Source organism: Phyllostomus discolor, chromosome 3, assembly GCF_004126475.2.
Source record: "Phyllostomus discolor isolate MPI-MPIP mPhyDis1 chromosome 3, mPhyDis1.pri.v3, whole genome shotgun sequence".
In the NCBI taxonomy this organism is placed as follows: domain Eukaryota; kingdom Metazoa; phylum Chordata; class Mammalia; order Chiroptera; family Phyllostomidae; genus Phyllostomus; species Phyllostomus discolor.
In genome coordinates, this window is record NC_040905.2 from 83392328 (window position 1) to 83407096 (window position 14769).

At 41.9% G+C, this 14769-nt stretch overlaps 1 protein-coding gene across 4 annotated transcripts in view; it reads left to right on the forward strand.

The window, feature by feature from the left end:
* Positions 1–14769, forward strand: part of LOC114505034 (synuclein alpha interacting protein) — a 143948-nt gene that overhangs the window by 66246 nt on the left and 62933 nt on the right. For all 4 annotated transcript variants that reach the window (XM_036020692.1, XM_028522904.2, XM_028522913.2 and 1 more), the window contains exon 2: positions 11587–11689. In XM_036020692.1, the coding sequence (XP_035876585.1) occupies positions 11633–11689 (57 nt within the window). In that variant the 5' untranslated portion in view covers positions 11587–11632. The remainder of the gene's footprint in view (positions 1–11586; positions 11690–14769) is intronic.

Consider the following 14769-nt stretch of genomic DNA (forward strand, 5'->3'; position numbering starts at 1 on the left):
TCAGTTGGAAACACATGTTTATTTTATTCCACCAGGAAATGCATCACTGGGCGTTTGCAGACATCTTTTCTTCTGATTTTCAGTCTTATATTTGTGCACCTCATTAAAAACTTGGTGGTGAATGTCATGAAAATTGTTTATTCTTCTGGTTTCATGTTGGATTCAGCTGGCTGCAAAGTTCTGTGCTTCACTGCAGCCCTGACGACCTCACTGGCCATCTGGTTCATGTTATGCTTTGCAGTGCTGTACCACTGGAAGCTTTACCAAACTGTCCACCCCTTAAACGAGCCTCAAAACCTGGACCATCAGAAGCCTTCCTTGAAGGTGGTTGCGGCACTTTGGATGGCTGGTGTGGCTGTGTACATTCCAGTCTTAATCTATACTGAAAAATCAGAACATTTGCATGCAGGAAATAGCACATACCCCTTGGCCACCAGCAGAATTCACGTGGATTGCCTAACTGACTTCAGAAACAAGCAGGTAGAGTTTTACTATGGGAAAATATTTTTAGTTCTGATTGATATTCTGCCTTTAGCCAGCTTAGTCTTTGTCTGTTTCTGGATGTCTGTTCTCCTTTCGGAAAGAAAGAAGATGACATATGGTGACATCTGGATTGGAGATGATGATTCAGAAATTGAAATTCTTAGAGGAGCCAAGTTCAGTATATTATTAATGTGGCTGATTGCTCCACTTTGGATTTCTCACTTTATCTTAGTCAATTTCTTAAAAGACTTGGCAGCCTGTGTCTTTTTCCCAGCTGTTCTCACAGCCCTCTCTTCAGGCTTCTCTGCTTTCAGTCCTTTCCTGCTCATGTTGGTGAATTACAAAATGAAGTTGGTGTCCTTCTGGGGTGCTAAAAAGGAAAAGCCTACACTACAGCTTGCAAATGTTATTCTTTCTCCATACGCATAATGGAAAAAGAAAGAAAACAAACTTTGGTTTTAATCAATGGAGAATGAGAATGGAAGGTGCAGCTAAGGTTTCCATGGCCTGCATCATATACCATTTCTGAGAGGGAGGTTAAAAGATTGACTCCTTTCAAAATAGACATTTGAGGGAAGCTGTTCAAGAAGGAGATGTATGAACACTAAGTTGTTGGAAGCTGAACACAGATAATCATCACAGCGTTCGTTGTTTAGGACAATACCGAGATTGTTAACGTGAAAGTTATAAAGTGACTCAACAATAATCACAGTTTGGATATGAACTCAACATAAACGACATTTTAAGTATTTATGTATTTACTCTGTGTAAGGTATTGTGTTAAAAGCAGCACATTGTTCAGACTGTGGGTAACACTCCTAGCTGGAGTGGAAAACACGAGCAGTAACCTCGTGTTTTCATCGTACGTTTTTCTTGAAATGCTTTGACACGTTGGAGATGCATTACCTAAATATACTGGGATCTGATTTTATACTTTTTATTGTAGCACCTCATCCAAGACGGAAGCATATTTTGTTAACTTTCCTTCCATTAAGTATCTTTAGTAAATTGGGGCTAGATAAAAACATGGAATTAAAGCATGGTGTTTGCTAAATGATACTCTGTATATGTGCATAGATGTGCAGATACTGTAGACATTTAGCTCACTATGCTTGCTTACTCACTCGAGTATCAAACTATGCTCCACTTCAGCAAAAAAGGGACCTTTATTTTACGGAGAGTTTATTTCAGTTTTTGGTTATTAAATTAGAACATTTTAATCGGAAGAACTGATAAAACCTTCATAATAATCTGATTTCTAGATTTGGATTCAATAAAAATAAGCACAGCATAATTATATTTTAAATAGATGAGCAGGATTTGGTTTTTCACCTTTAGCCAGTGTAGACATTTGGATTTGATGAATAATTATTTTAAATGTCTTATGATGCATACATGTGGTGTAAGCATTGGAATTTAAGCTAATTATTACTGGATTCTTACATTTTTCCATTTTCCTTCTTCATGAGTAGCCATGAGATTTATTGTACTATAGTTCTGGGGAATGGATATCCCTACATTGAGATTCCTACTCTAAAAGGGTCTCATCTAAAACTATTAACCTGGATCTCATTAACAGGAGAAACTTAGAACATCTTTGCTGCCATGAAGAACTATGGAGAAAGGAAATTTTAAAATAACCCAGGCCCAAATTTCGTAGGGTTTCATAGGCCAACAACTGTCCCTTGTATAGCACTGGGAATTAAACACACATACACAATCACACACACACACTTAAGACCTGCGTTTTCTGGGTGGTCTTCATGGGAAATGCTTAGTCAAGTCCACTGAGGCAGTTTAATCAGAAGGACACTAGGCATGGATACTGCATAATGAAGTTAACATCTGTTGAGATGGGGAATGTGAGGAAGGGGTCACCATCTTTTAATTAAATGCAGATGTAGCCAGGACCGGGACAAGTCATTGATCTTAGGAAGTAGTTCTCAAATGTGGTTATGGGACCAGAAGAATCAGCATCACCTGGGAACTTGTTAGAAATATAACTTCTCAGGCCCCAACCCAGACCTATTGAGTCAGAAACTCTTGGAGTTGGACCCAGCAATCTGTTTTAATAAACCTCCTGGATGATTCTCACGCCTGCTGAACTTTGAGAACCACTGGTCTAGTGTTGCTCAGAAGTTTAGTCCTCATAAATGTTGAGAGGTGTGAGAACGAGGCCAAGACAACTGACTCCTGATGTGGTCTTTAATGCTCCCTGTGCACATGGCCATCGTGTCTACTTTGCTTTAAAATGAGAATCAGGATTGTCTGCGTCCCACACATTTGCAATACTAATTGTCAAACAAATCCACTGTAGAAATCAAGCAATCTTTGCAAAATCAGGAGTAAAGCATGACCACTTCAGGTGTGCCAAAAATTTGGAACTCAGATTTGGATAGTTTCCTGTATATAACTGAGTTAGAGATCCAGTTCCCAAATTATTTCATAGTTCTTTCCAGAAGCCAGTGCAAGACACAGTTGGCCTAAGCCCAGGCTCAACTTCCTAGAGCTAGAAATGTTTCCTTTTTCTTCCCAGATATTTTCTTTTTGTTTGGATCACATTAGGTCATAGTTTTGTCCTTGTGGAATCAGTAAGTTTTCATCTACAACACAGAGTAAAGCATATTTTAATGGAATGAGCCATAGCTCTCTTTAAAATTGCTTTCTCTTTCCCTCTCCCCTCTCTTCTCCTCCCCTCCCCTCCCCTTCCATAACCTCCATAGTTCATTCACATTTCTGGTGGGATCAGGATGGAAAATGAAAGAGGGTAAGGAAGGTTCAACAGAGATGGTCATGGCGGCACCCTGGAGAGAGGTTGAAGTGGGCCAGGACTGTCCTGAGGGCCTGGTTTGGCTTCAGGGGTGTTTCCACTGCCATCTCAGACTGCACAGAATCTTTGAATTAGAAGGTCCTGTGGTTATTCTTCCAGTACATGATTCTCATCTTTTTCCCTCAGAGGGTCCCTCCAGACCTCTTTACGAACAAGTTTTATCAGGGTGGTTATGATCTTGTAGCGTGTCGCCCACTCCACATCAGCCCATTTCATGTGTTATTAGTGGGAAGTCTGCTGAGATCAGCACCCCTGAGATTTCCTCTAATATCTACCCTTCAAGTCAAATTCTCCTTTTACCCGATGGCTCTTTGGATTCATAGGGCAAGGGAAGAATGCTTTTGTCTTCTCCAAGTCAGACATTCCCTTAGCTGTGCTACATGAGACAGAGTTTTCCTTACTGTGTCTTGGTGCATTCCAGTTTACCCTCGGCCTTAAGAAATAGCATCCAGAACTGAATACAATATATTTTTTCTTGTGTTTATGTGTATATATATATATATATATCCTATTGTACCTTCTTTTTAATTCTCTATGCAGCTACTATGAGCATGAGTTTTTCTTCCCTCTTTCCTAAATGATTTTAAATATTAAACTTACTATGAATCACACATGCACAAATTTAAAAGTACTTCTGCCTCTATGCTTAAAAATTAAGATCTTTTCAAGCTCTGAGCAAGTAGTATAAGTTGGTTCATTCTCAGTATTTAGATTTTAGAAATAATGAAATTGACCCCCAAATCATTTGTAAGAATTTTACGCTATGAGCTAGGGCTGCACACTACCAAAAGGCCAGCAGCCTTTATCGGGATTTCTCAGCTCAGTCCTCATCTCTAGAATGAGTTTTCTAGTGCAGTGCTTTTTAATAAGATACAAGGAAAGATGGTTATAATCAGATTTTCTCTAAAGATGAAACTGAAGGATTAAACCAACTGGCTATGAAATATAATGTTTCCCTAACTAGTTCTGGGATACCTGTGGGCAAGGTATGTTAGGGACACAGAGGCCTATACACTTTTCTCTCATGATGATCACGTCTACCATTTCTATTTAGACTCTGCCGGAGAGAGGAAAGAGCAATTTATTTAGCGTTGTTGGACACTGAAAGCAGTGCAATTCAGGGCATAGAATGTCCATAGAGTTCTGACCTCTGTGGTTCAAAGACATGCCCATGCTTCAGAGAAATCTGGGGCGGGGGGTGAATCAGAAGGGCTCTGAACTTGTTATTGGGGAGTAGATTGTCTGAGCTGGCATTGCCCCTACATGGTAGTACATAACCTTGGCTAAAACATTTTCTGCTTTTTGCCATCTATAAAATAGTTAGAATATGATTGCAAATCACACTATACTTCCTCTGCCTCCCTTACAGAGTTGTAATGAATAAGGTCAGATTAAAAAATACTGAACGTGATTTGAAAAATAATAAAATGCTTGATGCAGGTAAGCTGTTACTATTCCACTGAAGTTGTGGCAAGCTGAAATAAGGGAGAAAAGCATATTTATCATTAGAAGTCCTGGCTGTGTGTCTGTGAGGCCATGACAGAACCTCTCTGAGCCTTGGTTTTCTTGTCCCCACAAAAGATATAATAAAGATATTCGTCTCTCAAGGTCTTTGTGAAACATAAATAAGAGAGTATATGTAAAAGCACCCAAACCCAGACCCTGGTGCAGGGCTTCGCTTCATGAATGTTTCTGTGGCTGCTCACAGAAACCCCCCTCCCTCAGGAGCTGCTGCAGGCGCAGTGTATTTCATTGGAGTCTCCTGTTTGATACCAAACCTTCATTTGTATTTCTTCCAACCATGCCAGAGAATTTGGTAATCCAAGAAGATGTGCTCTGTTTACACTCTGGTTTCGGAAATACTGCCCCCAGCACCCCTGCTATCACCCCAGCTTGGGCCTCCCGCTTCAAGACCCCTTTCTTTTGTAGGAAAAAAAAAAAGAGCAATAGGTGCTGAATCAGTGTTATTCATCTTTCTGGAAATTCTGTTTCAGAATTTCAGCCTTTGCCCATACTGTAACCATCACCAAACTCAAGGGGTTCACGTCTTGGGGGTGTTCTATTAAAAAAGGTCAAGACCTGCTTGACCTTAGGTACTTTTATTTACTTGCAGCAAATAAAACAGAGGGGATCACATGGAAAAGTTCTGTCTCCCAGAAGGGAGGCATAGCCATTGCTTAGATACTCGATTTGGTTAATCACACGTCGATGTCTTCTTGGCAGTGGGCTAAACTTATCAGGTTGGGTTCTGCTTAGGCTCATGGGATTAAAGCTGCATCTGCAAAATACTGTGCTGCATTTTAACACAGCAAGAACAGCGTTTATTAAGAACCATGTGGACCTTGAGATCCTTGAGACTCGCCTATCTAACATAACTACTACCTGGAACACTGCCTTCTAGCCCTGCCACTCCCTCAGCATTCATACCCTCATCTTCCAGCTTTCAGCTTAGACCTCCCTTCTGTTAGGCAGACTTCCCTCATCACCAAGGTCTGGGTCAGGTGTCTCAGACTCCTGTGCATTTATTTGTCTTGGCAAGGACCGCACTGTATTGCAATGGCTTGTTCTCTTGTCTGTCTCCTTTGTGCTGTATGCCCCGTGCAGGAGTGGAGAGCAGTGTATGTCTCATCCAGCGTGCACACATAGCAATACTCCGTAAATGAAGACGTGAAGGAAATCTAGACAGTGTGTGTGCTTTCCCTCTTTCTCCTCATGTGTGCTTCTTGGCTCTCCTTTAGTTGCTTCTTTCCAGTAGAAGTTTCTTGCCTGTATTATTTTTCTGCTTCAGGACTAGACATTTAGTGACAGCCATGCTTCTGGCCACTGCTGAATCAAAGAGTGAAAGAAACTGAATCCAACATTTGGAATGAGTTGCTTCCTTGCCAGCCAAGCTACTGAGCCAACTGGGGACAACATTTCATATATTCCACTTTTTTCCACCCAAGCATTCCGGTACTTAGTTTGTGATTTTTTTAAAAGCTCTTGTTAAAGAAAGTCAGTCCAGTATCTATGGGCAGGCTTTTGAGCTGAAAATTTATCCCAGTACAAATTTGGCTCTGTGTCTGTGTGTCTGTGTGTCTGTGTGTCGGGCTGTAGGGAGCTGCTGTGTTTCCCCATGTATTGGTGAGTTAAATAGTGAAGAGGAGCTGTAATACAAATCGATTGAGGTTACCTCATCACCAAATGTACTCTGTTCATTTATTTTGACAAGCCTTAACTTACTTTTAATTACTGGCCCTCATAGTTTACTGGTGAATGTAGCAATAGTGACTTTGGCAGAAAAGGAGAAATCTGTGTAACATGAGCCTTCAGAATGAGTCCGTGCTGACTCCTTGTAAAATAGAGTGAGGCAATTCATTTTAAGAAGAATTTCAGTAGAGCAATTTATGTGATATGTGACTGTAGTCACAAATCAGTAAGCCTTTTTTTTTTTATTATTGAGCCAAGCACACCAGAATGTGTATGTAAAATGAGGGTAGTTTCTCAAAGAAATTTTGTTGGCCACTCCAAACTTTTTCCACTGATGCTGCCATCACCCAACAGATTTTTGGAAGACTCCATTTAGAATTATTTTCAGGGTCAGTTTTCAAGTCACAAAAAAAAATTAAAATATCACCTGAACATCAGACTACTAGAGGGGCAGACTATTTTTTAAATTGCTTGTCTGATTTTTATTATCCAGTTGGACCCATAGTTGCTTTGAGCTCTTTCCCAAATTGAATCTTCCCTTAAAGGAAGCTTTTGGGCCATCACTGAGGCCCCTCATGAGAAGGTGACATGGTGTTGATAGACCCATTAGGGCTACGAGCCCCTCCCGAATCCTTTTACAGGCACTGGAGGGACTTCTGTTCTTGGCAGTTTATCAACACTCAGTGAGAGTAGGAAAAATCCTGCCGACATTGTGTATAGTTGAGGCTGATTATTTTGTTCTTTGTTTTCTCTACTGGAGCATTAGTTTGGAGTTTGGAAAGTCTCTCCCAGTGCTTTGGGAACATGAAAAGATGGGGCTAAAACATCGCCCATATATTCTGCACAGCATACAGGTCCCACCACCTAGCCGTCTGTCTGCACATCCAAGTATTTTTATTCTTTCCCTCCCTACAAATTTCTCTACCCAAATTGGTAGCACTAACCTATTATAAAACACTCCCTTTACCTTTCTCTACTCTCACCCTCTGTCCAACCTCCATCTTCACCTCTACCCCCTATAAAAAATTTAAACACACAGCATTCCTACCTAAGTAAATAATGGATTAAAAATCTCCAGCATCAGTGAAGAGACGTTGAAAGACCAACTGAGATGGATTGCAATAATGACAATAGGTTGACAGCGCTGAAAGTAGGCAGACCTTGTGGGTGGTGTGCCGGGTGGTAGAGGGTGGAGGGTGGCAAATCAAAAGACAGCCTTTGGGACCTTGGTGAACCTGGGACAAGTAGGGCCAGGGCTGATAGGGTGGGGTGCAGTACAAAGGATCAGTGACAGGGTCCTGAGATCCCGAGGGCCCAGGGCCAGCTATGATGCAGAGCAATAAAACCTCATGGTAAAGGATTTTAAGCCAGACTGCCCTTTCTGAGGAGGCTGAAAATATTTTTCACTTAGGCGTAAACTCACTCTTGATGGTCTTGAGTAAGGTCAGTCCTCTTGCGTCCAAGCTGCTGGTCTGGTCTGATGAAAGATGGCTTCAGTCTTTTTCTGGGCTTGCCCTTGGCACACAGCTTCCGCCTTTCCCCTCTGCCCCCAGCAGTGAAGTGGCACCATGCAAACCCACAGTGCCAATCACAACAACACAAGGGCCCTTCCTTCCTCCAGTTGTACAGGGTGGGAAACAGAGTCTCCACCTCATAATGTTTTAGTATGTCCCCAAAGGCTTTCTTTTTCTAATACTTGGAGAATGAAGGTCCTGTAAAAGCACAAATTGTAACATGCTGGTTAATTTGTAAGAAATTTTATTTTGTTGCTATTGCAGTGTGAGAATTTGAAACAATCTTAGAATACAAATTCAATCTTAGAATACAAATGAAGAAAACATTATTTGGCAGGAGGCTCCAATAAAAGAAAAAAAAAGTGGTATTATTTAAAACTGAATTCCTTTGGAGGGTCCAGCACTCAGATGTCCCCAAGGCCAGGCAGCACCTGGCAATGAGGAAAGCAGATGGGAGCAGAGCTGGGAAACTGGGGAGCAGGCCCCCTGGACAGGTAGGGGCCGCTCAGCTCCGTGGAAATCAACGCTTGTCATGTGGGATGTGGACCTGTGCTGCCACAGCTTCAGATATTTTTTAAATGAAGCCAAAACTCCAGATTTAATGTGAAATCACCCAAGATCTGCATGTTAGCAACTGACCTGATTATTTTTGAAACACTGCTAGGGCCAAACACATCATATCTGTGGACCAGACTCAGCTCATAGCCTCTGGGGCAGACCCCTACAGCTGTACGTCCCACCATAGCCCATGTGTCCTGGGTCAGAAGCGGGGCTTACTGGTTCCCACGGTGCGCTGGTGTGTGGGGTGGAGCACTGACAAAAGAGCGGGGTAAGAAAAGTGCCCAGAGCCCAGCTCATTGTCCTTATCAGTTGGATTATGTGCAGCAGCTGCTCTAACCTGACCTCATCCCTTCCCTTTGTATGCTGAATTTCTCAGATGGGGGTACCCCAGGGGGCCAGGTGCTCAGTAGATGGGCAGTTGAGGAAGGAAGAGGTAATGCCATGGGACAACTCACCCCCCAACCAAAAAGAAGCAATTAATGTGGCGGAGACTGGTGAACCATAGGGGTTTTTGCACATCATAAATGAGAATATAATACTTTCAAAGTGGCACCTTGCAAAAAAGAAGCATTGAAACCAGACCAAAGGAACTGGGCCATAGAATAAGGCATCTTAAAGGAGATGGCTCCTCATGGAGGTTCATTAGGAAGTAAAGGAGCATCCTGGGTGCCTAGGACCCCTTAGTCTGAGGCCGCACCATCCCTCCCACTGAGATAAATGTGAGCAGTAGCTCAGGTCTTCCGGTAATGGGCTGGAACTGTTGTAACTCTTGTGCTCTGGACTGTAGAATAAAGAGTCTCACTGTCATCCTCCAAGTACAAAGGTAAAGGCTTTCTGCTTCCATGATTTACAGTACCCACTGGATGTGTTCCATGAAATGGCTGCACTTGAGTATATTCTGTCAGAACACCTCAGACTGCTGCTCACTGATTATTTGTTACTTTGCTTGGGGAAGATATGTTCACGTGCATTTTGCATTTAGTTTTGTATTTCCATGCGTGTAAAGATCCACTCGGTCCCCACTTTGACGCATCTTTCTCTGCTGCATCTCTCCATGTTTCCTTGTTTCTGGTGCTAATTTGTTTGTACCCCATCCCGCACCTGGCACCATCGCTGCATTTGCCAAAGCCATGGAAATAGTCTATAATTCAACAAGTCATTGTGGAGAAAAGACTTAGTGAAAAGAGATTGGATTGGGAAAAAAGTCTGTTAGCTGACAAGCTGGCATCCAAAGATCCTGGGTTGTCTCAGAATCCACCAGAGTGGAAGAGACTATTTTGAATAATTTGCAAGTATGAGTGTGAATGGTTTCAGTGAAAAGCCTCATGAGAATTAGAGAAAAAGTGATGTATTTTTTGTAATAAGCAATTTGCTTAAGAACTTATTTTTAGATTTCTATAAATAATAAAATTACTGGCTATACATATATTTTATAATGTTTTATTTTTTTTAAGTTTTTATTTATTTATTTTTTTTAGAGAGAGAGGGGAGGGAGATAGAGAGAGAGAGAGAAACATCAATGTGTGGTTGCTGGGGGTTATGGCCTGCAACCCAGGAATGTACCCTGGCTGGGAATCGAACCTGCGACCCTTTGGTGTTTTTATGTTTTTATTTTAAACCTTACTGTGATGTCAGAAGAAGTTTCAATATTTATTCTAGATGGATAATCTCACTTGAACATGGCAATAGGATTCCTAATCATTTCGTGGACTAATTCTACATCTGCTATAATTTAAAATACATGAAAAAGAGTGCATGCATGTGGGAAGAGAAAGGGAGGAAACACTGAAAATTAAACCAAGTGATGGGTTTGATGCATGGGATGGCAAGTGATTCTTTCCCCACTTTATTGTAATTCTACTATTTGTAGAGCTTTAAAAAGACCTTACAATGAGAAACAATGCCTTCAGGGTAAGTTTTCTTTTAAAAATAAAAGGTATTTTTACATTCTTGATCTTATATTGATAAACTCATTTTCATTGGCCTAGATTTATGTTTACTTTCCAATAATGTATTCCTCATTCATCTGCAAAGTACCCCTTGACTGGAGGCAAAAAACAAGTTACTCCACAAGTCTGAGTACATAGGCAGTTTTTATAATCAGAAAGACAAGTTAGGGGAAATGGAATCTCTCGCTCTCCGAGAGTTGGCTCCGGGGAAGATAGCTGCACACGAAGGCTCTGCCAGGAGGTCTGTATTTCTGTTCCTGACATCTGTGGGTGCCACTGCCACCGCCAATGGTGATGATGATAAGTGATGAGAAAATGAACTGGGAGGTGATGTATCTTCTTGACAGATTTAAAGAGTTGCCACAGGCAGCCCCGAGGCGAGTGCTGACTGAGGACATTCTGGCGCCTGCGTCAGGTCACTCTGGCACCGTTGGGCAGAGCTGTGAGACGCAGGGGCAATGCAGTAATAACTCTGTGGTTTAAATCTGCACTTAGAGCCTCTTTTAAAAATGTTTTTGAGGAATGAATTGGAGGTTGTGCTTCAAATTCTGAAATATCCATAACTGGTTGTTAGTCGGTGTCTGTCTTTACTTGTGTTATTTCCGTGGTGATCCAGTGTGCGCTGCTCTGTGCACGCATCCAGGGATGCACCCACACTCACATCTGTGTGCGGCCTTCCTGAGGTGGCAGGGCACCCCATGCCTGCCCGCAGCCTGTTTCCCCCCAGGTTGTCCTCTGTGCTGGGTATGGGCTGGCGCCATCCTAGTACGGATCGCAGGGGATGAGTTGACCTGAGCTAGTGCTCAGAAAAGACAAGAAGGCACGAGTGAAGTGAAGCCAAGGACCCCAGGTGCTCACTGGGGAGCCACCCTGGGAGCCGGAGGAGCTGTGCCTAACATGTCTGGGAAGCCGGCCAGGAGGGGGACATTCAAAGAAAGGAAATGCACTCAAAGGCAGCACTGGCACCAATCAGCTTTTTCATTTTGTTTGTTCAAATATAGACAGAGTTTTTGTTTATAAAACAACCTACCCTTTTGCCTTTCTTTTCTGTCTTGTCCAGGAATTTATAAACATTTGACCTTACTCAAAATGTGCAAAGAAGAATAATGGAAGCCCCTGAATACCTTGATTTGGATGAAATTGACTTCAGTGACGACATATCTGTAAGTATTACTACTCAAAAGTAATACTTTCAGGAGATTATGCCTTTGCCTACATGGGTTGCTTTCTCTATTATAGTCTGTATATCCCGAACTCTTCCAACCACATTAGAACTTGACAGCAGACATCCTGTGGGGCAAAGTGTGGTTGGGGGGGTCTCCTGGACCAAGAAGTGAATCTACTTAATTGTGTGTGAGCTCGGGTGTGAAAAGCATGTAACTTTTCCTAATCTCTCTCATTGTTGCCAACATTATTCACTGAGTATAAAGTACCTGCAGATAGTGAGCATTTTCATAGAGTTATTTATGCACATAATTAACCCTATGGATGTTAATTCTCTTTGTATGACTGGCTACGGCACATCCAGCATCCTCCAGTGCTTACAAGCACGTGGACTGAAGGGTGGCCACGTTAGTAACTGGTGAACAGTAAGAGGAATCCTTCCAGTCACTGCAGGCTTCAAAGCATAGGTTGGATGCTTGTTGGAAATGGTGAGGAAGAGTCATGCATGGATAGGGACTGGACCAGCTGACCTCTGAGGCCCTGCTTCATCCTGTAGGCTATCGGACTTCTCAGAAGTCATGGCTGCTCCGAACGGGTCCTCTGTGTGCATGCTGCTTAGAGCTGACTGTCCCTGATCCTAGGCCACACAATCAGTTCTGCCTCACGCCCTCCCAGCCAATTGGGCTCCCAGGGAATGGGGAGAAGGTTGCTGTTTCTGAACTAGTCATCTGACTTAACTTCTCAGAACCTCCAAGGTCACAATTCCTTCCTCCCTTCCTTCCTTCCTTCCTTCCTTCCTTCCTTCCTTCCTTCCTTCCTTCCTTCCTTCCTTCCTTCCTTCCTTCCTTCCTTTTTTTTTAAAAAAAGAAGTAAGCCTTTCTTTCCTTGTTTCACAAATAAAGCTAGCTGAGCTGGTTGCTTTCAGTGATTAATCACCTGATCCTCACCCACATCCTTATACAACTCCCCGAAACTCCCTTGACTCTTTGCTTCATTCATAGCCGGGGCTGTAGCAGCAGCGGAAGCCACAGTGGCAGCAGCAGCCACAGGGGCAGATGGACACAACTTCTGCTCTTACGTTCTATTGATCTCTCCATAGCATAGCACTTTGGGTCACAGCTAGAAATTGTCTCAAAAAAGATAAGCTTACTTTAACATGCCTCCAGCAAGCAGCATTAGTCCTCCCCATTACTCATCATTTTTAAATAAAATCTGCATACTGTGTACAAGGATTGAAATATTGGGATGAGTTTGATGAATGGTCTGTTTTCACCTTGGATGAGTCTTTGTACCAGGGAAAGGTGAATCCAGCCTTTCCATACCTCTGCTTCCAGGCTATTTTTATTAATCCTTGTTAAGACCAATGTGAAGTGAGTTTCTTCCTTTCTGCAATATCTTTCTGTCTTCTCTCTCACTTTAAATTAGTATGCTTGACTTAAAAGCATCCAGAACATGGTTCTTCTAGGACCACTCCCTTCAAGGTGTTTGGAGCTGAGCAAGGAAGAGCAAAGCAAATGAGTGATAACATTAGGAGGAGCAGGTAGGGAGGAAGTTGTTTTAGAAAGTTGTTTTAGAAAGGGAACTTGTGTTGTGATCAGGAATTTAGGACTCTCTGAGCTTTGATAGTGCAGTTACAATTCAAAAGCGAAGGCTCTGAAGGCACCAGTCTGGGCTCTAGACCTATTCTGAACATTGCTGGTTGGAGCACCTTAACCTCACTTCTCTGAGATATCGACTTAACATTTAAGATTTTTTTGTTGTTTGTTGTGTTTCTGTTTTGGGTTTTTTTTTTAGGATTGAGTGAAATAATGTATGTGAAGCACTCAGCTTGGCACTCAGTAAATTGCTCTTAAAATGGTAGCTTTTGTTATCATTTCAATGAATAATACAATAATATTTATATGACCGATGTGAAGAAAGAACTCAAGGGAAAAGGCCAGGCATCATGTCAAGCCTTTTTTTTAAACACTACAATAGAGCAGTTGTGTTTATGGAAGAATCCTCTGGCAGCAGCCCATTATTTTGCTGAAGTAGGAATCTCCACTTAAAAGATAATAAAATATGTTAAGCAATAACTGAAGATGTTTAGCAAGTTGGGATACAGGATTATACAATAGTTGAGTTTCTACAACTTGACCACTCTGAAACCTAAATAAAGATATCCATCTGTAATTGTGTAACTCCACTCAAACCTCCCCCTTTAATTATGATCTATTGTTTGGGTCTTTGACCTACATTTAAACTTATATCAGAAGGAAAAAATGAAAGTATATAGGACTGTTGAAACAAGAATAATGGCTGCCATTCACTGAGCACTTGCTATGGGACAGGCATTATCTGGTTCAGTTCTTGCAATCATCCTCTGAAGAAGGTGCTTATTACCATCTCCATGTAACATGTGAGGACACCAAAGCCTGGGATGTGACATGACATGTCCACAGTCACCTACTTAGTTAGGAATACTTCATCTCCAGAATTTGTACTTTTAGCTGCAGTACTGACTGCTTCTCCAAGATGAAAATAGTCTATTGCAGTGGTCCCCATAAGGATGATTTTACTCACCTTCCAGGGGAACATTTGGCAATACCTAGAGATGCTTTTGGTTGTCATAACTAGGGATATGCTACTGGCATCTAGTGAGCAGAGACCAAGGATGCTGCTAAACAACCTAAAGTGCGCAGGAAAATCTCCTACAGCAAAGAATTATCTGGCCTAAGATGTTGATAATGCTGGGGATGAGCAATTCTAGCCTCTGTTTACCCACATGAAACTAAAGAAGCTTGAATTTGACTGGCAACCTCTATAACATCATAGATTATTTTATTGTAGTTCAGCCCAATGCAGGTTCAGTGGCCTAAGTGTGCCAGAGTCATATTGTTCCTACACAATGTTTTCATGTGAGAGCAGCAGAGATAACCTCTTAAATATTGAAATGACTTTGTCCCGGCCTTTTTAGGTGAACTAGAAGCAATAAATGTTATAGCTGTTTTGGGGCACCATGGAGATTATTCCAATGCTAACATTGAAACAATGAAGATATGTTCAATTTGTTAATTTACTGGCATAAAGAGAAATGTAG